Source organism: Lissotriton helveticus, chromosome 2_1 (genome assembly GCF_964261635.1).
Source record: "Lissotriton helveticus chromosome 2_1, aLisHel1.1, whole genome shotgun sequence".
In the NCBI taxonomy this organism is placed as follows: Eukaryota; Metazoa; Chordata; class Amphibia; order Caudata; family Salamandridae; genus Lissotriton; species Lissotriton helveticus.
In genome coordinates, this window is record NC_136059.1 from 1,127,204,236 (window position 1) to 1,127,230,921 (window position 26,686).

Sequence of the window (26,686 nt, forward strand, 5' to 3'; positions counted from 1 at the left end):
AATAAAGAGAAAACTTACCTTCCTCCGGAGTCGGACCTCGGCTCCTTCTCCACACCACGGGCCGAATCACGCGCCGTGCCGCCGCCTCAGAGACTCAAGTGTTTTTTTTAAATGAACCCAGGCTGCGCGGTGGAGTCTCAGCCAATCCTGGCGCTGCATTAGCAGCACCACTGCGCCAGGATTGGCTGAGAGCAGGGTTAGTGCCTGCCCTTATGAGACCCCGGGGGCCCGGGTCCCTAGCACGCTGAGTCGCTGTTGGGGAGGGAGGGGAAGGTAAAGTACCATGAGCGCATGCGCGGGCAAGTCCAAAAAATGAGTAGCCAGACATTGACATGCGCAGACTCCAGCTGCACTGTTTGTGCACACTGCTGTACCCAGCCCCCACACCTTCCGCGATGTCATCCAGCCTTGTCCCGGTAATTGAGGCTTGAGGGTTGCCGCCGGCTGCCGCAGAGAAGTTTCGTGCGCGCAATATGTACACTTTTAATCCTGCCAGTGCCTCAGCGTGACGGTCGTCCATGGGGGCTAGTGGGGCAACGCCCCAACGCCCCCAATGGACGCACCGCCACTGGTGTGTCCCCTTATTTCTTGTCTTTCCTTCTCCTAGTGCAGGAATGGATAAGTCACTGAAGGTTGGAACAAGGGCGGGGGGAAGTGTGGCTGGCTGTGCCCGGCCGGACGGCGGAGCAAAACCCGGCCGCCGGGCGGAGCACAAGGGCGGGGGAAGAGTGGCTGGCTGTGCCCGGCCGGACGGCGGAGCAAAACCCGGCCGCCGGGCGGAGCACAAGGGCGGGGGAAGAGTACAGGAAAGGCTAATAACCTCGGAAACACAGATTCCGAAAAAAGAACGTAAATAAATGAACATAGACCTATGCTGTCCCTGAGATGGAATTAAGAGTACAGCACTAATGCAATCTCCAAACAAACGAACAGCCAGGGAAGTAACCGTCGACAATAGCAGTCACACGGAGCACGGACAGCAGGAGGGGGGCGGGAACGGACAGCGGGAGGGGGAGCGGGAACGGGCACACGAACAGCAGGGGGGGCAGGAACGGGCACACGGACAGCGGGAGGGGGGGCGGGAACGGAGAGCGGGACATCGCCCAACCCACCCCTGAAAACGACACTTTAAAAATGGCGAAAACAAAGCTTGAAAAAATAAATAAATAAACAACCGCCCACCGCCGCATGACGATCGCAAAGGGGCGGGAGGAGTAAAAATCGCTGGAACGCCCACAAATCCGCTCGCAGAATGACGAGAAGATCTCTTTTCCAATGGCTAGCCTCCATTTATGGAGCTAGCCAATGGAAAGAGAGGGCGGGACAACACACACATACTGTAAACATTAGATTTGGCCTGCGCCGAAAAGCTGCGCGGTGCGCAGCTTTCGACGAGGCGAAACCTAAAAGGGGAAAGATCTCTTTTATGGTGACCCACCTATCAAAGGGGGTCAGGGACGCTACTCATATGTTCTAGCCAGTCAGATGCTACCAGGGGCCAAGCTTTAACATGGCAGAATCAAGGGGTGACCTGGAGGAGCTCTGGGGCACCTCCCTAGGGAGGAACTGGACAGGGAGGTTGTCACTTCTTTGTCCTTTGTGAAGTTTTGCGCCAAAGCGGGAGCCAGATGCTCCTTTACTGGGCCAAACTGGTTTATGCAAGGAGGGCACCAAATGTGCCCTTTAATGCAGTGTTCTGGTGCTCAAGGGCGCCTCCACCCTTCCCAATTCTAAAGGAGAGATGGTCACACCTCTCGTTCGCAGGAAATCCTTTGTTCAGCTTCCCCGGCCTGAGTGAAGCTCATCAGCAATGGGGCAGAACACGGAGAGGGTCGGCAGCAACGCAGGCTGGTAGTCAGACCCTGTAAGGCTATACAGGTATGTATTGGGGTCCTCTAAGGAGCCCCCAGTACATTGTATCATCCAACTAACAGTGGAAACGGTATAGTTGCATGATTACAACATGTTTTATATCAAACATGGGCAGGCTTGGGGAAGACAATATGTAGTTCGACAACTCGACTTGACAGTTTTGACTACATACCTTATAATGACTGTCTTGCATTTACAAAGCCCAGAACAAGGAGTCCATGGTTTGAATGGGTACCTCTGCTTGTGCCGGGGTGCTCACACACTTAGAACCAAGCACCCTGTCTTTGGACTGAAGGGCCTATCTTAGGGGTGACTTAAATGCAGTGACCGGGATATAAAGGAAATCTTATATCTGAAGTGGAGGGTGCATGCACCATGTCACTCAGACTGCATTGGCAGCTCTGCAGACACAGTTTGCATGGGCTCCTATTAGTTGCACAATAACTGCTGCAGCCCTTAGGAGAGCCCTGGTGTACCAATGCCCTGGGTACCTCAGTACCATATACAAGGGACTTATAATGGTACCGAAGTATGCCTTGTGGGGTGTACAAAGTACTTACTGGTAAATTTAGAGGAGGGAGCTCTAGTACTGGGGTCCTGATTAGCAGGATCCCAGAGAAGTACAGACAAAACACACTGACACCAGGCAAAAAGTGGGGGTATCTATGCCAGAAGGATCGCACTTTCCTACAGTGAAAACTGCAACGCGCTTGGAAGAAGCGGAGGAAATACCCTGGAAAAGAATCCTAAGGGATCATAAAGTTCCGTATAATCCAACTCTGAGTGGACGGGCAAGTAACTCATGTACGAGAGGAACGGAAGAGGAAATATTTGCCATATACCCCAAAAAGTGCAGAAGGCACACCTGAAGAACGGCCAGGCCAGTAATGAAACACTGGGGTGGGTATCGGAGGTATCATGGAAACAGCTCCAATCAAAAAGTGAAAGTAGCTTAAGCTGTGCGCAAGGCAGAAGCAGGGGAAAACAGGCCATGCAGAGGCATAGAAGAGGTTGGGCAGTTGAGTTGGCCACCCATGGCAAAATATGAACAAGGAATGGCCACAAGGAACTTAAGAGTGAAAGAGGACGCAGGGGCCTGTCTCACCCGTGTATAACGAGAAGTAGCACAAGAAGTGCTAACACCCAAAGAGAGAAAGAAAGAACACCACTCCAGGTACAATTAGGTAAAAACCGTGAGCCAAACACCATGCCCCTTCACTTGCATCTGCCAGGAAAGAAGGGCAGCAAACAGAGTGGAAGGAAAGAACCCCCTGGCCAGTGAGCAGAACACTCAGGAAAACAGGGGGGAGGAGAAAAGAAGAAACCTGTAAACCATCTTTGCCTTGCACCGGTGCACCAAGAATGGCATGTGGAGTCCCCTATAAGGAGTACTATGGCGTCAAAAACATAATGTGGAATACCTGTAAGGCATACAGACTAAGTATTAGGTTAGACCAGGAACAAGGCAACAGTGCATACGCACACCACCACGAAAACACCCCAATCAGAACTTAGGTAGAAAAGCAAAGAACCCTGTGCAGCTACCGGCGTAGGCAACAAACAAGGTCAGAAATTAAGACGCGTCCCAGAAAACAATCAGGGACCACAACCTGTCATCGACAAGTTAAGAATGCAAGAAAAGAAAATACCTGCTGGGGCAGGGCGCCACAACAGACGGCACATGGATGGACGAGTGAAAAGAAGAAGCCAACTGGCACTGCCCTATAACGGCTCACACAGAAAGAAATAAAGGAGAACATCTCCAGCCAGACTGAGTACGGTGGGAAAAAAAGGATGGTATAGCAATCGGAGCTTAAGATTTTACTCCACTTCAACTATCCCAACAACGGAATAAAGCGGAGACCGCTTGAGATCCAAACAGATATTAACCATCGAAAGGCATGTCCACCAAAGGCAAACTGAGCAGCCAAAGTGCAGCCAGAGGTACATAGCCAGGCACATCGGTGAAGAGCTACCAAAAGGGCAATGGCTCACCCAACAGAATCCGTGGTATCCATGCCACCACGAATGAGTAATGTAGCCTCCTGATGGCCGTCCTGTATCGACAGAGCAAGTATGTTATGAGGGTCATCGTGGACAGAGGTGAGACGCCTGGAGACTGAATCCCGCAATACAGGAGACAAACGGCCCAAAACACAAGTCTTATTAAGGGACTGCAAAGCGGATATGGTAGCAGAAAAGATATACCATCCCATAACCATCCAGCCCTTTAGACTACCTGTCTAGAGGGACGTCTGGCATGGCGCCTATGTTGGGGGAGGCTGTAGCAGCCTGAACCACAAAGCTTCGCGGAGAAGGCTGACGGAAAAGGCAGAGCAGGTCTCCAGGGGCTGGATGGTGCCTATGAGCAATAGATTGGCCCACAGTGGCCCTTGAAAAAGACTTAGCCCAACGGAATATCAAAGAGGGTTTTGCTGAAGGAAAGCGCAGGCTCAGTTCTCAGCTGGCTCAACTGAAGCACCCCAAGTAGGTGATCAATGGTCACTTCCACAGAAGGAAGCTGCAGCCCCAGAACGTCATCAAGTCTCTGCAAAACCTGAGCAAAATCCGAAGTGAGGTGAGGAGAAGAAAACAGGCCAGAGGATGGGGAAGAGTCAAGGCCACTAGCGTCACCAAGGTCAGAAACCCAATGAAACTCCAGAGGAGGCTCATCTATGTGAGCACGCAGATAACCAAAATACCCTTGAGCCATGAAGAAAAAAGCATGGGGTTCCGCCGAAAGTGAAGGAAGGTAGACCGAAGGGGGCTGGTCCATCGGCGCCATTACCGATGTCGAGAAGACAACACCTAGGTATCGGGGAGAAGGGACAAAGCAGAGGCGATCAATGTCGTTGACACCGGAGTCTGCACCGACAGATCCAATATAGGCGTCAAAGGTGGGAACCCAGACAGGCTGTGCACCGCAGCTGAAAGGAGGTCGAGCAGGGATTTGGAGGGCCCCGGTCAAACCAAGGGTGGTCCCGCCGGCGTGGAGGTAGTCGAGGCCTCGCCGATCCACTAGAGGTGTCCCAGAGGGAGGTTGGGAGCCAAAAAAGGCATGAAGAAAGAGATATTAGTCCCTCATCTGAACTACAGTCACCTGGGCGCCGGAAAAAGCTGGAAGGCGTGGAACAGACACCTGTTCCAACTCAGATATCAGAGGAATAGGAAGTGAGTCAGGGACATCGTGCATATGCAGTAAAGTTTGGAAAGGCTACAGCGTTAACTGCGTACAGCGTGACTTACCAGGTGACAGTGAGGACGAAGGACTTCAGGAGCTGGCCCTCGACCGGTCCTCGGAAGAAGAAGATGACCGTGACAGACGAGGAGCCGTTGACCACCGTGTGGCGACCAGTGTCATGAGACACTCCTGCAGCGCCAACGACTAAAGCTGAAGACATGAGCTGCACCGTTCAGAGTCGGGGTGGGCCCGAGACATCACATGTAAATAGGATGAGGGCTCAACATTGTAGACCACAGGACCTTGAAGATATCTAGAAACAAGCATTTACAATGCAATGGTTTTGCCTTTGTTAAAGTTAGAGCTATTGGCATTGCTCTTTACATTATTTTTATTTATGTTTTTTTAACATAAATAAATGGCATTGTCATTTACAATGCCACTAGCTTTATCTCGCAAATGACACCCACAAACACCCACAGAGAGCCCCCCCAAACACACACAGAGCCCCCCCCCACACACACCCACACAGAGCCCCCCACACACACAGCCACACAGAGCCCCCCACACACACAGCCACACAAAGCCCCCCACACACACAGCCACACAAAGCCCCCCACACACACAGCCACACAAAGCCCCCCCAAGTATAAGGTACTTAAAATGAGTAATTTTGTCAAAATGACACGTCATGTGTAAGATTATAATGTGTTATTACGCATGCTCTGTGTGTGCGCCTGGTATTGTTTGGCATTAAGATGTGATACAAAGTGACCAAAATGGTGCTGGGGCTACTGGACCAACATGCATTACATTCACCTTGCTACCAGAACCCACGATCTGGACGGAGTTCGAGCATTTAAAAGTGATTTAAGACATAACACATCGAAAACATGCCACTTCATACACAGTAAACTTGACGAGCTATAGCAACACGTTTTTCAATACAACGGGGATGGACACCAGTACATGGCTGGGGCTTTAAGAAGACGTCACCATCCAACGCGTTACTAAGGCAGAAGTAAATGCAGCGCTCCTTTTCAATGGCCTCACACGCCCATCACGATTGCTAGTCGGCTTGCTACAATGAGTCATTACTATCGGAAACCGCATCCGACTTTAATCTTACGTTTTACAGTATTTTTACACGTACCCTCCAAACAATGCTTCCGGATAAATCGGTGCAATATTTTTTTTATTTTTTAAAGCAGAGGAGTTACAATTGATAACGTTTTCACAACGGTGGAGGGTAGATTATCTCTCTACAATTGTCTTTGACAAAATAAAGAACAATGATTATTAAAAATATTCTGTCGCTGTCTATACATGCGTGCTTCAGACTCGAGAGGTGGGGCCTCCAAGGAGACACTTTCTCTGCGGATCCTGTGGGGGGATGGGCGTGGCGCCCCTAATCTGACGGTTGTGCCCGAGACTTCCAATTATACGTAACCCAACTCAAAAGTCAAACGGGCTGCTGGCGTTATAGTCCGCGGCGATTAGTTTGTATTTACCTGCGTGGTAACCTCCTCCGGTTTCCAATGTGGCCGTAGCTCCTTAAGCAGCCGCATCGCTCCTTCGCGGCACCCGCGCTCATCTACAGTCAGGTTCATCTTGGGCACGTCTGGGGAGCCGGTAGGGACATGAATGTAATGTGACATGGTGGGTCTTAAAAAGCAAAGCAGGGTGGCGCGGGCGAGGCGGTTAATTTTGAGGTATTTCTGGTTTTAGGGGGTACAAAAAATGTCGCCTGCTGTACTGTCCGTGTATTGCCAGCTGCCTGGTTTTTGTGATGTGCTGCTTGCCGTCTGACAGTGTAAAGAGCACAAACGATGCCTCACTTTCCCTTCAACGACAATCAGGCGATCTGATGCAGCCACTAGTGTTATAAGGAGCCGGCTTACACGGAAATTTCCACTTCGACTCTCCTCCCCTAGCAGCCCCCGCCTCCCATAGACACTCTCAACGACGGCTTCCGAACGGACACACGGAGAGGGGGGGGGGGGGGCGGGGGCAGGAACGGACACACGGGTAGCGGGAGGGAGCCTCCCCTTGCCCCAGCAAACAAAGCACTCACCTGGACTTCGTTCTGGGGCCGAGGCGGGACTTGCTCTTTCCCCGGGGCTCCTCCTTCGCTCGGGAGCCTCGGGACAGACGACGCAGGCTGCTTCCTGCTCTCCACTCCTCCTCCTCCCGATGACACGGCGGAGGCTCGGCCGGCTGGGCCAATCCCAGCGCGGCCCTGGCTGTATGACGGACGGCTGCTTCCCTTCGGCAGGAAGGCGGAGTCAAAATACAGTGCAAAGTGCCCCGTTTTAGATAAACGAAGCACACTATTTTCAAATGTTCTCTTAGGTAAGGAGTTGTGTACTTTTTTCCCTGTTTGGTCCCAACTAGTGAGATTAATTATCTTTGCATGGGCATCTAATTCCTCAGATTCATCGTTTTAATTGCATGCTTTGCATTACGAATGGCACGGGCATACTTTCTGAAACCAGCAGACACTCTCAACGACGGCTTCCGAACGGACACACGGAGGGGGGGGGGGGGGAGGGCGGGGGCGGGAACGGACACACGGGTAGCGGGAGGGAGCCTCCCCTAGCCCCAGCAAACAAAGCACTCACCAAAACAGAAGCCTTTTCGGTGACTCGACCATGTCGGACCAGATTCGGGGGCGTTCCCGGCTTTCGGCTGACGTCGCGTGACGTCGGCAAAAGCCAAAGAATCTCGGGAACGCCCCCGAATCTGGTCCGGCATTGACGGACAGGCCCCTCGTCCAATGGCTAGGCTCCATTTATGGAGCCAGCCAATGAATGACGAGGGCCGACCCAAACCCACACTACAGTTCTCATTAGGTTTTCGCCTGCGCGAAAAAGATGCGCAGAGCGCATCTTTTCGCCAGGCAAAACCTAAAAAGCACACTGTATTATCGACAAACATCGAGAGAGGCCAAAAATGACCAGAGGTACCGCACTCCGGATCTGCATGGAAGCGCGGGAAGGAAGACAATGACATCAGCAGATATGGGGAGGGCTTATATGGACAATCACGACGTCACATTCGGTTGACGATGTCATACGAAGTTACCCGGCGCCCTCTACCAATATGCAGAGGTACTGCTGTAGAAATTTTTGGGATCCAGTCTGGCGCCTGGGGATAATTCTAAAGTAATGAATCTGCAGCTAGATGTCTCTATCAGATTGCATTTATGGGCTTACTAAAGGTAGTAGCTGCTACTTATGGTTTGCCCCTTGCAACCCCTGGCCTCAAGGGTGACAAGAGCAGCACCATAAACAGAACATAAACAGTGCCCCAATGAGCACAGTTTGCCTTTAGCAGCTCACACTGGTAACTAAGACATAGGTCTGTCAGTTATGTAAGCAAAACAATAAAATTACCAGAGCAATGCACACTCCTCTGAATAAATAATAATAAAAAAAATAGGAAAAAAATATTTAACAACTTGTTGCAGAATTTCGTTCTCGTGAATACATGACAAATTATGTGTTTGATCAAAAACTTCACCTCGCCATGTCCCAGAGGGCATGAACATGGCAACCCAAGAGAAAAACAGCATTGGAGGATCAGAGTGTCATCATCATCATCAATGACAACACTTTCGGCCATTCTATCAATTGTCTTCTATTCTCTATCTAGTGAAGCAATGGCACAACCTTGCCTGTAGAAACATGAACTATAGGGATCTGTGGAGTAGGATGCTGCATAAGTAATGTTAGATCACTTGTGATAGGTTTGTGCCTTCTAGCAATTGGATGACTAGATGGCTAGAACAAGTTAAGCTTGGACCAGGCCTCCATAAGGGTTGTGGTGAAGCTTTCATTAAATGTCAATAAGGGCATCGAAGTGGAGAGCCTAGGATGCAAGATTTCTGTCAGAAGGTTGGCCTTAGTCTCCAATGTGGGCAATTGCAAACCTGGCACCTCTGCAGCTCTAGACATCGTCTCTACTAAAGTAGAATTATCTGCTGTAGGGACTAAGGGCATATTCAATTCTTTCTCTAGTAAAGCGTATAAGCCACTTGCATTCTATAGGTCTTGGTATAAACAAGCATCAGTGTAATGTTGGGGAAGCAAATGGTGCCCCTCTTCACCATAGTCGGTGGATGTAGGGGACTTTGTGAGGGACGTGCCAAAGATTTGAAAAGCAACTGAGTCAGAGTCAAAGAGGAGTCTTCCTCATACTGAGGCTGAGCCTTGTTATGATGTAGCACAACATGAGGTGGTGCTGACAAATTACCTAACTTGCAGCAATGACCAGATAGCTAAGTTCTCCAGTCTCACTGCTACCAGCGCTAACTCTGCCGTTGCAATTCCTGGGTGTGATTGTTGCACGTAACCTTGCGTGCCCCACCCATCGCGGTAATTTAGTTCCTTCAACAGTGTTAGTGTCTTTTCTGCCAGTCGCTGATCACTACTGCATGATAATGAAAAATTTCCTAGTAAACATGAAGGAAAGTTTCCAATCTATTAAGGACACGGGGCGAGGATTATGCTCTACTTTGTTTATTTTCCGCAACCAGCAGTGTTAAACTTTAATATAAAAAAAGATCTTTTCCATGAATACCAGGGAAAGGTCAACAACAAAGGTGAACCAATCAGCAGCTCTGGACGTCCTGAAAGGCACAGGCTGCTGGGATAGGTCCTCTTTCTTGACTGCAACCTTTCTGTCCGTCATCGTACTCCACTAGTCTGTTTTAGCAGGTTTGGAACCTTTAAGAAGCTACAGGAAAAAAGAGATGAGCCTGAACTTGCAAACGTTGGGACTATGTATAAACTATGACCAACCGAAACAGTATAACAGCAGAGTACGATCCTACGAATTTTAAATTAGGAACTCTTATCCTAATGAGTACATCATTACAAGGAAACGCAAGCTTTATACAATACGGAGATTCAGAACACTTCCATCCTTATAAGTCCGTTCCACCGGGAGGGGAAAATCACTGATAACCTCAGAAAACTCCGGGCGGGAATAATACTCACCTCCATGTCCTTAATAGAATTGAAACTTTCCTTCATGTTTACTAGGATATTTTCATTCTATGGCAGGACCAGAGGTGAGGATTATGCTTGTTCAAAGTTATCAACCACCAGGGAGGCCATGTCCACGTCTGATTTGAAATAGAATCTTTTGAACATGGAATCTGAAGACCAGTCCGCGGCATTAATTATATCCTCGAGGTGGGCCCCGAGTGAAAAGGCTTTGGAGGCCATCGCTCCTCTAACGAAATAGGCACCAAAGTGCAGGATGTCAATGCCTGCTTCCTGCATGACCCATCTGATCCATCTAGCTATGGTGGGAGAAGAAACAGCCTTGAAGAGCTTCATGAGAGGGATCAATAACTGGTTCTCCCAGTGAGAGCGATTTTCGTCTGTCATACTTTCGTAGGCTTACAGACAACGCACCACACATAGCTTGGGGTGCCCGTCGAAGGCAGGATAATAAATTATCTTGGAGTCTGACTTTGTGCGCTACCTCTTTGTACCCTCCAAAGAGGTAACTCTTTGGAGGGTACAAATTCGACCAGGGCCCTCACATCGGACACTCTCCTGCAAGAGACCAAGCACAGAAGCATGGCTAGCTATGCCGATAACTCCTTCCTAGACAGATACTTATTTGCCTGCCAGGCATCAATAAGGGTTAAAACCCTGTTGACATCCCATAGCTTAGAATATCTGGGTTGTGGAGGAAGCGACGGGTGAATACCTCTCATAAGCTTGCATACAAACTACTGCTCACCACCTTGAACTGGGGAATGGGCCGACGAGATTGCTGATCTGTAAGAATTAATGGTGCGATACGCCAAACCTTCTGTGGCCAGGGAAGCCAGGAAATTCAATACGTGGACCACTTCGCACCCCACGGAATCTTGATTCTTCCCAAGGGAACAATCCACCCATTTGGACCAGGCTGATCTGTATCGTTTGTTAATGCCCTCTGCCCATGCTGCTGCCAGGATGTTCTGAGTTCCTCCAGATAGGACCGGAGTCTCCAGCGTTGCCAAAAATTCGCTGGGCCATGAGGGGCATCCGATTCTGCAGGATCCGGGGATGTGGACGGCCCTGAGGATCCCGGAGGACCATACGATCTAGGGGTAGAAGGATTGGAGAAACCCAGAAAAGTTCTGGAAGAACCGGAAACCATATTTGAGATTTCCAATATGGCATGATCAGCATCACTCTCACTTGCTGTCTGCAGACCTGAGCTATAAGACGCATTATCATGGCATACGGAGGGAAGGCATAACTCATCACCTTCGACCAATCCTGGAGAAAGGCATCCGTGGCTGCCGCTGGAGGGTCCAGATTCCAGCTCAAGAATCTGGGAAGTTGATGGTCTAGGCGAGCGGCGAAGAGGTCTGTCGAGAAGGGGCACCACAGGAAGTGCAGTCTCTGGAAGACTCTGGGATCCAGCTGCCAGAGGCTCATAGCATCCCATGCTCTGGAGCACCAATCTGCGATCACATTGGACGCGCCGGGAAGATATTGCGCTGTCACAGAGACATTGCGATCGAGGGAAAAGGTCCAGAACTCCTTGGCCATGTCCACTAGCACCTTGGATTTTGTGACGCCCAGGTGGTTTATGTACCGGACCGCTGAGACATTGTCCATCTTGAGGAGGACATTGCAGCTGACATTGTCCTTCATCCAGCAGATGATGGCGAAGGAGCCCGCAAATAATTCGAGGCAGTTGATGTGAAGCCGTTGCTAGTCTGTGGACCACTTTGAAGGGGGGTTTTCAACGTATCAATATGCTATTTTAATGGAGGCATCCACCGCCTCACAGAACTCATCATCTAGAGGAAGGACCAGCAGGGACTCCTCTTCAACATAATCCTCATCCATGCTACTAAAAGGGACTCACCAGGCTTATAGGTATAATGGCAGGAGAAACGAAGGGGAACTCAATGGTGATCTCCCAGCCCCACAAATTTGGTGAACCTGGGATTCTGGAGGATTTTGGCGGGTTCAAAAGCCCTCAGTTTGGCTGAGCAAGCGCGGGAATTGGGGAGCCTAGAAACCCCTGGGGCGGACTCACCCACTTGTATGGGGTATCCTCAATGCCTGGGCCGGGCCCCTAATGGCAGCCTAAGCGATTGCTGCAGGCACCAAAACAGGCTCCCACAAGGATTTTACCGACCCGTTATAAATGGGTGTCAGGTTGTTGGGTTTACAATACTGACCCACTTAAAATGGGCGTAATGGCTTCCATGCGGCTCGGGCTGCGGCTCGGAGGGGGGCGCACTACTGACAGGTTTGAACCTGACAGGAAAGTATGTGCATCCCCCGCGGAGCAACGAGACATGGCTTGACCTGTACGCGTGCCCTCTAGTGGCTCCAGGCCGCTACCACGTTGCCCAAGACTGCGGGTGCCGCGAATAGAACTATGAGGGACGTTCCCGCGGGACCTACAGTTGCAGCGAGATCGCCACGCACTACTAACAGTCAGTACTTGCAATATAGATAAAAACATGCACATTAGAACATCGTAATAAGAAACAGAATTCATGACTTAATTGCTTGGAGCAGAAAAAGAAAGAGGACGTATCCCAGCAGCCCGTGCCTTTCAGGACGTCCAGAGCTGATGACTGGTTCACCGATTTTGTTGACCTTTCCCTTGGTTTCATGGGAAATATAGTTTTTTATATTAAAGTTGAACACTGCTTTTTGTGGAAAATAAATAAAGTAGAGCATAATCCTCACCTCTGTTCCTGCCATAGAATTTAAGTAGATCAGATATACTTGGGGATGAATTTGTTCTTTCCTCAATCACGATCTTCCCTGGATTTACTCTTGGGCAGGACATAAGACTCCTGAAACTGTGCCACAGGTTTATTAGCCCGATGAAAAACTAATTGAAGTACTTTCGTCAATGTGGTAACCATAGTCAGGATGTGGATCTTTTTTCCTTGGCCTCCTTCCAGCAGTATAAAAGTAAGGAACCAATCCCCCACAATGTGTTTTATCGGTATAGCATATTTTTCCTAATACTCATACAGTTACATTGCTTTTTAATTAGAGTTTTGAATTTGTTTAACACTACATTCAGTGAATAATGTGTTTGCATGTGTGCCAACTGACATTTTTTCCATACACTGATTATATTCCACAAGATTTTATTCATGTAGCAGTCTTAACTTCAGCAATGTCAATAACTGTGAGGCAATGTTGCATCACTTACTGGGAAGATGAGTGTCAAAGATCTTAAGATGTCCCTTCCAACTGTGTCACTGGGACCAAAGTACGTGTGATGTCACTCCAATTCTCCTTGTCATTTTGGTGAATTAACGTCCATACCAGACTGAAGTTAAGACTGCTGTGTCTAATTTAATGCAGAGTCTTGGTCTAAGTGGTGACTATCAATAAAGGTCCCCAGATTTCTATGGCTACACCATGTATTAAAATGGATTGAATTTTTGATATATATTTGGTTATATTTTAGTTTCAAAGTTGCCTGCAAAAATCGCAGAAAAAGTCACCATAGCCCTGAGACAATTGGGGGATCGTTCAGTGTTGTCTTTGAGGCTCACGATTGTTGGAACTTCAAGGAAAAATAGACCACGGATTATGGACCGGACTCTATTACGAGGTTCTACATTTATCGGACACATTCACAATCATTACATTTTTAATCAATAATAACAATTCAAATATTTTTGTAATGTGGAACTCTTTTGAGACCTTTTGACTGGAGAAATCACCTAAAGCACAATACTATCAAGGGCAAGATGCAGAAAGAGCAATTTGGCTGGACTGTCAAAATTGAAAACTTACAGAAATATCAAGATTAACCTATTTATACTAAACAAAGATTATTAGCTAAACAATTAGTCATGTCTAGAGAGCATCATCCCAATTATTCTACATGAAAACTGCAAGTAATTTCTTGTGTAAACATGAATACAATGATGACAGAGGCAAGCACTTAGTTTTGCAAACAGAAATAAGTTCTTATAAACCGTATACAAATAAAACAGGAAAGTGTTTGTGTTGGTACAAAATAACCAATACAGAAGGTATTAAGAAGTTAGTTCTGGTTGATGTATATGGAGTGTACTAATATGAACACGGAGAAAAAGGAACAAGAATTCTGCTCTAAACCTGCACGCCCCACTGTATGTATAACACAGATGCCCCCCTCCCCCCAATCTATAAAAAAAAAAGTAAAGAAATATCGACCCCGCCCAGCACATGACGACACCATTTGGGGGCATAATCTATATGTTTTCAAATATATGTTTGTTTCTGCATTTGGTAGCTAAACTGGTACTAATAAAATAAAATGTTTTCCCAGACAGTATTACCATGTTTGCAAATCATAAAATAATGAAGTCATTATAAAAGAAATGCAGCATTATGTCACATAATTTGCCTTTTTACCTGCATAATGTAGTCAACCCTGCTGCATAATTTGGTACTCCCCTGCCGCATAATTCCATTGACACTAGCGATAGCACTGAGTTTTCACAAGGAGCACGCCTGCGTACAAAGTTGCAGAGGTAACTATGTGAATGTGTGCTTCTTGAGCTAAAAGGTAGATTTGTAGCTTTGGAAAATAACTTTTATACTGGCAATGGCCCAGTTGCTTCCCCTGCAACGTTTTGTATAATCCATGACAAAAGTATGCTGTGGTATTGGCTATGTGGCGAGGTGAAGTAATACTATGTCTTTTATAGTGTATTTGGAGAACTTGCAGCTTTGGCAAAAAGATACCATTTTTTTTAATTTTTCTGTTGCACACATCTCTCAGACGTACACAACCACCGACTGATTGAACAAGTCACTTACCTTTGGGTAATGCCTTATCTGGTGAAGACTATATTTAGCCACAGATTCCTGATCTTAGAAATATTGCCAGGCGTCAGATCGGACCTGGAATTTTTTGTGCGAAAAGTACCCCTCCATGCCAGTAGGTAGCGATGTTCGGATCCACGTGGTGTCATCCACGCCAGAAATTATGTTCACGGTGCCACCCAGGCATGCTGGCCCCCGTTACTTTTGCGATTTCCACGCCAGAAGCACGGAGCCTCAGAGCACACTGGCCACTGGTGTCGAAAACTAGTGTCCTGAAAAGGGAAAGCCCTGTCCCTAGAAATCCGTTTGCAGAGCAGGGCGGATGGGTGGATCTGTAAAGAATGCAGCTAGATAGAGTCTCTACCAGATAAGCATTTACCGAAGATAAGCAATTTGTTCATTTGCTAGAGACTTCTAGCCGCAGGTTTCTTACCTTAGAATAGATTTGCAAGGAAAACCTCCCCAGATGTGGGTCTGCAGACCAATTTCACACAAGTAAGTCCTGCAGGACTGAAAGAGCAAAATGCCATCCCTATGGACCAGACTGTCCAGGCAGTAGTGCTTGGTAAACATCTGCAAGGAAGCGCACATTCCCGCAGGGCAGAAGTCTAGGACAGTGTGCCAACAGTGGTGGCAGCTTTAGCTCTGGTGGAATAAGCAAGTAAACCCTCTGGGAGCTGCTTCTTAGTCAATGCATAGCATATCCTTATACAGAACACGATCCATTGGGAGATGGTCCACTTCTGCATGGCCCGTCCTTTCTTTGCAACAAACCCCACAAAGAATTTGTCGTCCACCCGGAACGCTTGTGTGCGGTCAAGATAAAACAACACCGCTCTTTTTGTTTTAGGCGGTGAAGTCGCTCCTCTTCCTTGGAGGGATGCGGCGGAACATAAATGTAGGAAGAGTGATGGTTTTACCTATGTGAAATTGAGTGACCACTTTTGTAAAAAGAAAAGAAAAAACCCCAAGGAAGCTTTCGTACGAAGCGCCAGTTTGTCTGGGTAGATGCTCAGGTAAGGAGGCTTGGATGACCAGGCCTGAAGCTCACTGACCCACTGGGGAGATGTAATGGCCGCCTTAATGGTGAAGAGTCTGAGAGCACAGTTATGTAAGGACTCCAACAGAGCGCACACCAGTAACGTCAGGACCAGATTAAGGTCCCACTGAGGCATAATGAAGAGAGAAGGAGGAAACCTTTCAAACACCTGCATATAATAGGGGATTAGAAAAAGGAAGGTTTGTCAGGCAACCACAGAAAAGCAGATATTGCAGAGGGATATCCTTTAACAGTGTCCAGAGCAGAGCCCTGTTGGGCAAGGGAAAAAACAAAGAGGAGAATCTGAGAGAGGAGAGCAGAAAGATGGCCAACTTGTTGCACACCATGACACAAATTTGCCCCAACAGCAGGAGTTTACAGTCTTGGTGGAGAGATTCCTGGTATCCAGACTAACATTGCAGACTTCGGGCAGAAGGTTTAAAGCTGTCAACAGACCCCGCTCAATCTCCATGCAAGAGAGCGGAGCGTTGACAAGTACAGGTGGAGAACCCTCCCCTGCTGCTGCGACAGAAGATCCTCACAAAGGGGCAGCCTGATCGGAGGAACGATGGCCATGCTCAACAGATACCAGACTCTCCGTGCCCAGTCTGGAGTCACAAGACTGACTTGGGCCTGGTCGTTCCTAATTTACTTGAGAACTCTGGGCAGAAGTGGTATGGGCTGAAAGGCATACAGTAGGCCTAAGCTCCACTGAAGACTAAAAGCGTCTCTACGCGAGAGACACATTGGAAACTCCAGCACGCAGAACTGCTGACATTGCGAGTTCTCATCAGTGGTGAGCAGATCTAACCACGGTTCCCCAACTGCTGAAAAAGACCTTACATCACCTCCGGATGGAGACGCCATTCATGAGCCGAGAGGCATAGTCAGCTGAGTTTGTCCTCTTTGGCGTTCAGATGTTGAACCACCAGGAAAATGCCATGTTCCAGCCATGTCCAGAGACATGGCTGGAACAGCCAAACAGAATGCCTAAAGCTCCTACAGGTTGATGAAGAGCATGTATTTTGCCGGAGACCAAAGTCCTCTGATCTCCACTTCTCCCAGATGGCAGCCCCAGCCCAGAAGTGACCCATCTGTCACTACTATGAGATCTGGTTGGGGAAGAGAGAGGGGTCTCTTGCTGAACCAATCACGGTTCGTTAACCACCACTGCAGATCTTTCGCAGTTCCCTCGAGATCTGGACCATGCTGGAGAGATTCCCCTGATGCTGCCTGCGCCCACTGGAACGTCAAGTCCCACCGCAGAGTCTTCATATGCCAACAGGCAGTGTCACAGAACAGCTCTGATGAAAGGAAGCATCTGAGAGGGTAAGGTAAGGTAAGGTAATGTAAGGTAACGTTTATTATTTGTACATGATTAATTAAAACCTTTACATAATTATAAAAACACCAATATATACATTTAAAAGACGTATGTACTTGGGCGTATCAAGTTAAATTAGATGAAAGTGAAAAGTTAACTGAGACCAGGTCATGCATATTCTCGGAGCCGTGTAATATTCGTCAAGCACTGTTTAGTCTTTTCTTTGTCGAATCAAAGAACCTCACGACCTGGCAGTTCAATTTAGTGTTTTTGGGATTAAAGCACAGTTTGACTGCCTGCCTGCAAGTCCGAACGGCATGTAATTTAAAGAATGGTCGTAAAAGGTTGTGCCTCAGGTCCTTTAGAATAGGACAGATGCAGATTACGTGGACAATGTCCTCCTTGGCGGTTTTACACAGGCGACACTGCTGTGAAGAGTTATTTCTTTCCCAGGGTGGGAGTTGGGGGAGTATGGGGATCGCGCCTAGGCATAGTTTTAGCAGTTTTTCTTTGAGTTCCCTTTTCATACCGATGTTAAGGTATGCTTGCGGTTGTATTTTTCCATAGTCGCCCAACGTTATCCAGCCGTGCGCCCTGTTTGCTAGGTCCTGCTTATCTTCGATCTCTGAAATAATGCGCGCCGATTTTTTGCCGATTTGTTTTTAGGGACAACAGGTCTATTGATGTTTCCCAGATGTCGGTCAGGCCAAGAACTTGGTGTCAATCAAAGAGGTAGTCTCTGGGCGAGGATTTGCGTTGTCGAAGTAACTCTTCCCATACGTTGGAACTTAGGGAGCCCGTCTTTGCTATACGCATCTTGTGCCAGCTGGCTATACTCATGCTCCGCCTTTCTAGGGTTTGTTTGAGGATGCCGAACTCTAGTTGAATTTGGGCTGGGGAAACATATTTTGGGAGGTTGAAAAGAGCCCTGTATGTTTTGGCAATGACTGTGTCCAAAAATGCCGCATCCTTCCCGTGGAGCGATTCGCTGCCGTATGTGAGAGTAGGCTGGAGTTTTGCACGCAAAATTTCAAGGAACGGTTTAAAGGTGACATTAGGTAGTTTGGCCTTTAGTGGTTTTAATGCCAGGTAGATCATCGTTGCCTTGCCTCTTAAGGAGTCAAGTTGTGCCCTAGACGTATTTTTGGAGTCCAGAATAACTCCCAGGTATTTATAAGAGATCACCCGACCGAGCTGTTCTCCATTCAGATGCCAGCAGAGATTCCTATTTTTCCTGTAATTCACGACCATGACCTTTGATTTACTGAAGTTAATTTGGAGGGAGTTTTTTACTGAGAAAGTGTGAGTTACGTTCAAGAGGTGCTGGAGGCCCGTTGGTGTCCGACTTATCAGCACCAGATCGTCCGCGAATAGGAGGTTGGAGAGGACGATTTTCCCCAATTTGGGTGCATGGTTAGGACATTTGTCAAGCACCCTAGGTAGGTCGGCTAGAAAAAGATTAAATAGTAGTGGTGCTAATACGCACCCCTGTTTTAGCCCTTTTGTTGTCCTTATGGCATTCGAAAGGTGCGTGCCTGCTCCAAGTTTAATTTTGATCCAGGTTTTTGAATGGAGCATTATTAGCGCATCTAGGAGGCGTTTTGGTATTCCCCAGTGGTCCAGTTTCTGCCATAGTTTGTTGCGGTCCACATGATTGAATGCCTCAGTAGAATCGATAAACGAGACAGGACAATGCCATGATGTTGGTTGTGGTCCCTTGGCCTTTGGAGAAACCCGTTTGGTTAATTGGGATAATTGAGTTTTCGGATGCCCATGAAGTTAGTTCCTCCAGGATGACACCAGCGAAGTATTTAGCCTCCACATCAAGTAGGGTAATGAGCCGGTAACTACTGGGATGCTTCTTGCTATGGCGTTTGTAAATCGGGCTGATGGCTGACCCGTGCCAAGACTCTGGGAGAGTCTGAGTGTGTTTTATATTATTGAATATTGGTGCCAACGATTCACTCCAGAATTCCGCGTCTGATTTATACAGTATCGGTGGTATGCCATTCGGCCCCGGTGCCCCAGTGGGTCGCCCCCTCGATATTTTGGCAAGATTTCATACGATGGGCCTAGCTCGATGGCCTTCGCGGGGTCTACATCCGTATTGGGTTTATCAAATATTAATGAGCTAGTGGCTCTGGGGGCACACTTTCCCTGGATTTGTATGCCCGAATGGTTCGAATTTCCTTTTGATTTTGACCTTATGGCTTTTGAACAAGAATTGTTTATGACAACTTCCTCCGTGGTGTCATCATTGTTGAAATGCGTCGTTAGATGTTTTGTCCATACCTCCTCTGAAATATTTGAGTTTTGACCTAAGTGATCAGCGTTCTGTAGTCTTGACCATTTGCCAGAACTTGGAGCTGTTTTTCGGTTTCCCTTCATAGAGAAGTTTTACCCACAGGTCTTCATTTCTTAGTTTCTGCCTTTCCCATTTCAACCGTTTGAGTTGGCTTTTTGCTGCCCGTAGATCACTTTGTAGGCTCTGGTTTGCCTGGTCTTTCCGCAATTGCCTCAGTTTTTGATTTATTATTCGTTTTTGTGTTTTCATTTCTAAGGTTGGTTTATTCGAATTTCCCTTCCCTCGACGTGTGCTTTTAGGCATCATTTCTTCCATTTTCTCTCTGATGGCATGAATAAAGTTTTGAAACAACAACTGAAGAGTGACTCAAAGGTGTAATAGTTATATAGATACCCAAAGCAACCAGAAAAACTCAACCCATAAGTGGAGAGACATTATATATGAACCAAAAAGTGCTGCACACACAGTGACAAATATATCTTGCTTTTAAGAAGAGCCCTCACTCATCCTAGTGGTGACATGCTTCATCATAGGGCTCCCACTGGAAGAACCGAATGTCCCCCCAGTGTGCTACAACGCCTGATTTACAGCGGAGCTGGATGTTGTAAACAAGAATTTGTTGTGTGTGTTTGTGTAAGGTGATAGTGAGGTTAAAAGATAATAACTGTAACCTAAGCAATTTTATTCAGAGGTCAGTTAGTATCAGTAAAAACTGTGTATAGGATACCTCAGAGGTTATATTTTAAGCCCCTGTATCCTACAAAGGTGTAGGTCGACATGTTTCAGCTGTCAGTAGATTCGCGCAGCTTTCTTTAGGACCAAAAAAGTGAGTATCCCCGGTGGTCCACGCTCGCTAAGGCGTGTCCTCTCCGGGAGGATATGATGTGTGAAAAATATCAAAAATTAAAAAAACAACTCACGGTGTTACCCGTGAAGGCACTCCTAGAATTCCCAGGGGCCACAACAACACGTATTTACAGTGCTTTCGTCATGGGCTAGCGGAGGGGATAATCTTCACGTTACTTGTCCTTTGCAAAGTAACGGCTCCCCGCCCGTAACCTATTCAGTTAACTTCCGCCGCCCGAATGGTTCTGGTTGCTTTGGATATCTACATTACTATAGCACCTTTGAGTCACTCTTCAGTTGTTGTTGCATAATTATTGGGGGTACAGGAGTGACCCATAAAAACCCTTACTCTCTTGTTGTTGAAATATGAATAAAGTTTTGCCAATCATCCGACACCTTGGTTGAAGAGCTGGCAATTTCATTGAAGGGGGTTTTCGCTTTGCAGCTTACGAAGTCAATATTGCCGGCATTGCGCCGTAGCCGCTTTAAGTTTGAGCTGACTTCTGTGTCGGGGCCCATAAACGGTGCAGTTACCAGTTTGATCTTAATTTGGCTTCTAGAGGCAGTGGGTCACTGAGGTCGCTCGTCCCTATTCTGAAAGTTGTTACCCAGAAAAACATGTTTAGAGATATAACCATGTAATCAAGATAAGATTGTTTGTTGGAGTGGAAGGTGGCTACTGGTGGATCATCCTCAACGTAGCGACCATTTAAGGCCCTTAAATTAGGTTGTTCCAAAAGTCGTAGTAGGTTTTTTGAGTGCTTTGTTGTCTTCGTCTTTGTTAATGAGGTGCATATTGAAGTCGCCGGCCAAGATGAATGAATCGAACTCCCTTGCTTTCATTAATTGAGAGGGAGTCAAGTGTGACTTCGGCACATTGATAATGAACCCCAATGAATACAAGATGTCTGCTGTAGTCTGGAAGTGGGAGACAACAGCCTTGGACGAGCCCGCCTTCCACTTCCTGCGCAGATTTTTGTACCAGAACTAAAGTTTACACTAACTCTAGTGGTGTACCTGAAGTGGGTTCAAGAGGCCCACAGCGCAGAGGATGAATCCCTCAGCAGTAACCAGCCCGGATGACGCAGAGGTTCCTTGGGCCCAAAAGACATGCCAAAAGGAGCCCGGAGCACGCCACAGATGTGCAACATGATCTCTCGAAAGGCTTTAACCTGCTGTAAGGACGATGGATACGGGAACTCTGAATGCATCAGGACCAAAGTTGGAACTATCTCCTCGTTGGAATGGGAGCAAGACCAGGAGGCATGGTAATGTCCTTGCACCATCTTGTGAGAACGAGTGTGGTGAGTGTGTCCCTTGGACTTCTTGGGTTTCCTCATGGTCTTATCTCAAAACTTCGACCTTAAAGAAGATCTGCTACAGTAATGACTTCAGGAGTGGGTACGCACTCTTACCGTGACCTGGAGGGTTACCTGCGTGGAGTCTTGCAGTGCTTTGCCACAGATTTTCATGTACTTTAACAGCTTTCGGATTCACCTGGGTGCAGACATTGCAGGCCTCTGAGTCATGCGCCAAACTCAAGCACCAGAGGCAAACTTTGTGGGGATCTGACACAGATATATGTTTGCGACAGTCCCTTATAAGATTTAAAACCTGTAGCCTTCGAGGGGGCGACATGCTCCCTTGAACACTGGAAGCATTTAGTGAAAATCGAAGGAAAAAAATCTCTTCACAGAGTGAAGACGAGAGGAGCTCTGGATTTTTTTTTGAAGGCACAGAAAAAAAATAACTGATGTTAGCGCGTCACTGATATGTGGTTCTACTTGTCACTTCCGGAACGGAGTTGACGAGGAGTCGCACGGCACCACCTACCGGTTCACAGGAGCACTGCTTTTTTAGTTTAACGGATCAAGTCTAGCGACTGGGAATATTTGCAAAGTGAGGACTCCGGTTTGAAGTATCCAACGGACAACTTCAGTTTAATTCACATTTAAATACTTTAAGACCTCTCCTAGATAAGTGTATTGTCCAGGACACTTTCAACACCTATCCTCAAGACCAATCATCAGACCACAGTTTTACAGTACTTCCAAATCAGATGGGTTTTTACCCAGTACAATATGTAAACAACGTGTTTGAAGCAGTGCATTCTTTTTAAAATACCCTTCATATAATTTCCCAGTTTTAGACAAAATTGCAGTCTGATCATTTTAAATGTGAATGAGTAATCACCACAAAATGGTATAAAGTAGATTTTATATTTGCTGGAGATATCTGGTTGCAGGCTTTGCCTTGAACAACATATACATTTGATGAGTGAGATACTATTGTCAACTTCTCAACACAATGCATCATATATGTTCTATGACCAAAAGACAATAACATTTTTCCATTTTGACAAACAAAAGCCCAAGGTGAAAAGATAAGGTAAGTCCCACATGGATGCTTTTCTGATTAAAAATGTTTTCAAATGTAGATGTGATGGCAAAAGAAGAGAGACAAGTCTATTTCTGATTGGTGCTAACCAATAATATTGTACTTTGTCTGGTTATGGACTTCACCAGACTAGTCTTTATCAGGTGTTGGAAAAGAAGTACTCTTTTGATGTTTAATCTATTGTATCTATTGTAAGGCTGAACACAAAGGAGCATGCCACATGAATTGGAGAGCATACAAAAAGTGATTGATGCAATGCAAATCAGTCTTGACCCTACTCCTATATGGGAACAGTCCATCCCGTACTTCCTGAACGGGAATACAAGCAACCAAGGGCTACTTTCAACCTTGTTATGAGCTCACCAGCCAGGTATAGCTTAATTACAATAACACAGTGAGCAAGGGACCCAAATACTTTCGTACACCAAACCCATAGTTCCTCAGTTTAGAAGCCAAGATCAGAAAGGGTCAGCTCGAATGTGAGAGCATCAAAAGGTGGTCACAAGCCTTAGGCTTTAACCTCCCAAGATAATGAGTCAGTGGGAGGATTCAGCTGAAGTCCTTCAAAGATAAAAGTAGTAGCAGACAAGGAATAGGGCCTATAATTAAACGTGCCTTAATTCTAGCAACCAAAGTAGCTGTCTTTAAGCAGCTGGGAGAAATCCTTTCAGGTAGCAGAATAGAACACCATTGAGATTAGAATTCTTTGGAGTTAATACACTGAAGTTACTGGGAGACTCAAACAGAGAGTACTCTATCAGAAATAAAAGCACCAGCCAGGTTTTGATGGTGAATCGGAGAGAGGAAAGCATGACAACATTAGCAAACATTAAAGGTTGATTTGACTAGGTTTTATTTTAATCAAATTGATACCCAAATCCTTTCCACTTTGACAAAGACAAGTGACCAGAAAGAGAGGTCCCCATGTCACATTGCCAACCACTAACATACAAACCCTCTTTCATCAGCATTTGATGGGTGAAAATGATCACTCATCCAAGCATGGATGTCAATGAGGCAGTCCCTTAAGGTTGTTTAAGCAACTAGTATAGGGCATTCGAAATAGAATGCTTACAATGGGATAAAACTCAGAAATTAAGCAACAAATATACATTGTTTATAGATAGCCTTAAAGTAACAGCACAGAAATATATACATTTGCATGACATCGTTAATTTAAACAATACAGAAAAAGAAACATACTTGCTTGTTTTCCGGCATCACTGCTGCTGTTGCTACTGCCTAAACTGGTATTACTTTGCATGAGTTCACTTGCTGGATATCCCAGGGCACCTTTTCTAGAGGGTGGTGGACTTTCTACAAGCAAATGATCTTCCAGTCCAGAAGGAAAGTTGAAATCATTCCGCTGACCATCATCCTTTGAATACGAGCAGTATGTTGTTACAAGAAAATTGATAAATTGACATATGCATTATTCTATTTTATTTCCAACAGATGAACATGCAATACCATACCCTAGCAGTATTACATTAGGGAAACCCACAAGGGATAAGTCTATGGATCAAAAGAGCCACACTTTTTTGCAATAGAAATGTATGGCATCAAAAGTGAGGCAAAGTGAGTATCCAAACGCACAGTGCATGTATGAGCGCTATCACACTCTTGTCAAGTTTCCTTTCACAGGATGCTTGGTAATTCTTATAGGGAAGGGGCGGAAAAAGATCAATTACCCAACAAAGTGTGCTACAATACCAGAGCACCTCTCTATTTACCAACTTGTTACCAACCCCACTAGAGCATGCACAGAAAAAAAGACTACCTTCAGCGAGAAGCTATGCGCTACAAACACCTGTTTTTAACTACAGTCACCTCCCCTCACACACCCCTCAATCTATGACTGCCTGCGTTTTGATTCAGAGTACTCAAAAGTAATAAACGCACAACAGGAAGCATACTAAAATGGCTTTGAAAACCTAAAAGAAACTTAAGACTTAGGAGATAACACATAGCAGGAATTGAAAGTTACATTTCACTAGTACCCTAAATCCTCGATATGACCACTCCCTCATTTCCTTACTAAGTTGGAATTAATAAAGTATCCTATGACAGTGCCGGGTCACCAAAGGCTCCAGTCAAGGCTGAAAAGTAGCATAGCACAGCTTGGATGACTTCTCTTTAATCCTCTAAAGCAGACAAAGAAATGTTCACATTCTCCTCTTACCTTTGTAATGTGAAGGATGTGAACGTCTTGACCTCTGGGAGTGGAGGGTGAGGCGAGGAAACTTGCGCCAGAGGTTTACCTCATTTATAGATGCAGTAAGGCCTGGTGCAGAATCGCTTCCAAATCAACTCTAACCACACAATCGATTTTATCGGAGAAATGTGGGCACACACTGTGGTGACAATTTTGAGTCTTCAAAGAGTTTGAAACTGTGGGGTAAACGTGTATTTCCACCAATGTTTGAGGTTTGCAGGGCATGCTGGGTATGAAAAATTAGCAGGAGCCACACAAACAATCCAGCCTACACTCCCCTGGGTATCTAGTTTTCAGAAATGTCTGGATTTGATTGGCTTCCCCCTGGTTGTGGCTGAACATAGGACCAAATACTGCAGCTACCCAGATTGCTAAAATGGGTCCATTTTCAAATAGAATTCTTGATGTCTCTATGCCGCATTTTGAGGCTTATCCTGTCACAGACAATTGGCCCAGCCACACAAGTGGGGTACCGTTTAGTGGGTGAAGTGTGGGAACACAGAATAGTAGACCACTTGTTTTAATCAACTGCATTTTGCTCCCTTTTTAGCTTCCAGTGTACAAGAAAACACATTTTGCAAAATACCCCTTGAACCAAACAGTAGAGGCAATTTGTGTTTTTGGCCAACCAACAAACGCTATACAAATCTCTGCGACCAGAAGGGTCTTAAGGATGTAATTGTATATTCATATTTTTAAATTGCCATTGGGCGAAAAAAAGTCACCTATTACTACTTGCTGCTACTTACGTTCACCATTTTTTCTTTTCAACAATTAGTTTCTTTGAGAAAACCATCAGTGATCTACACAAATGACCTATTGCTAAATTCAGAAAGGTCTACTTTTCAGTAATATATACTTTTCCAGGTTCACCCATGAGTTTCATACCACAAACTGCAAGTAGATAGAAACCACAAAAAATAGGAGAAATCTAATGCCACGATATTTCGTTTTTTCAACTCTGTTACTGAAAGCTGGGAAGATGGTGATCTTAGCACAGTAAACCTATTGATTATGCCAGTTTTTTAAGAAAAGCACTTGAAACCCCAATATGTGCAGGAAAAGGGACATAAACATGGCCTGGATACCTTTGGAGGAAAAACAAGTATGAATACTTAAAGGCAAACTGCCCTAAACATAAAATATGAAGCAAAAATAAATACTTGGAAAGTATCCTAAAAATCTGTGGATGCTTAAAATGATGTTTTAGTAGTGATGAAAGCACAATTCAGAATGGTTAGTAGGTGTGAAGAACAAAGACAAAGTGAACAATGTAGAGAGCATTAAGTGGCTTCAACAGTCTACCCATGCATGTTGATACACAGTCGTTTCTGTAATCCCTCGGTCCACTGATGGTGATGCATTCAAACACCAGATTGCCAGGCCAGGAGTCAGCAGATCTTCTACAGCTGAACACCATATGCAGGGTTGTGAAGTTGATCTTGCCAGGAGTTAGGCAGTTCACCACAGCAGAACAGAAACCAGATCCTATCCAGCAGCATGTAATGTGAGCTGTCAGATTTGAAAAGCCTGTACTGTAGATAGTCTTAGCCAAACCAATGACATCATCATCTCCATTATCATCTCCATTATCCTAGATGATTATTTTGTATTTCTTAAGGTCTTGAGGCTGCGCAGCTGTAAGGTCACACACTACTCTGACAAGCATCAGCATTTAGCAATTCTACAAACTGA

At 46.2% G+C, this 26,686-nt stretch overlaps 1 protein-coding gene across 1 annotated transcript in view; it reads right to left on the minus strand.

The window, feature by feature from the left end:
• Positions 1-26,686, minus strand: part of DENND4C (DENN domain containing 4C) — a 1,285,018-nt gene that overhangs the window by 369,000 nt on the left and 889,332 nt on the right. Inside the window, exon 26 of the mRNA XM_078675962.1 lies at positions 23,980-24,154. Coding sequence (XP_078532088.1) covers positions 23,980-24,154 — 175 coding nt within the window. The remainder of the gene's footprint in view (positions 1-23,979; positions 24,155-26,686) is intronic.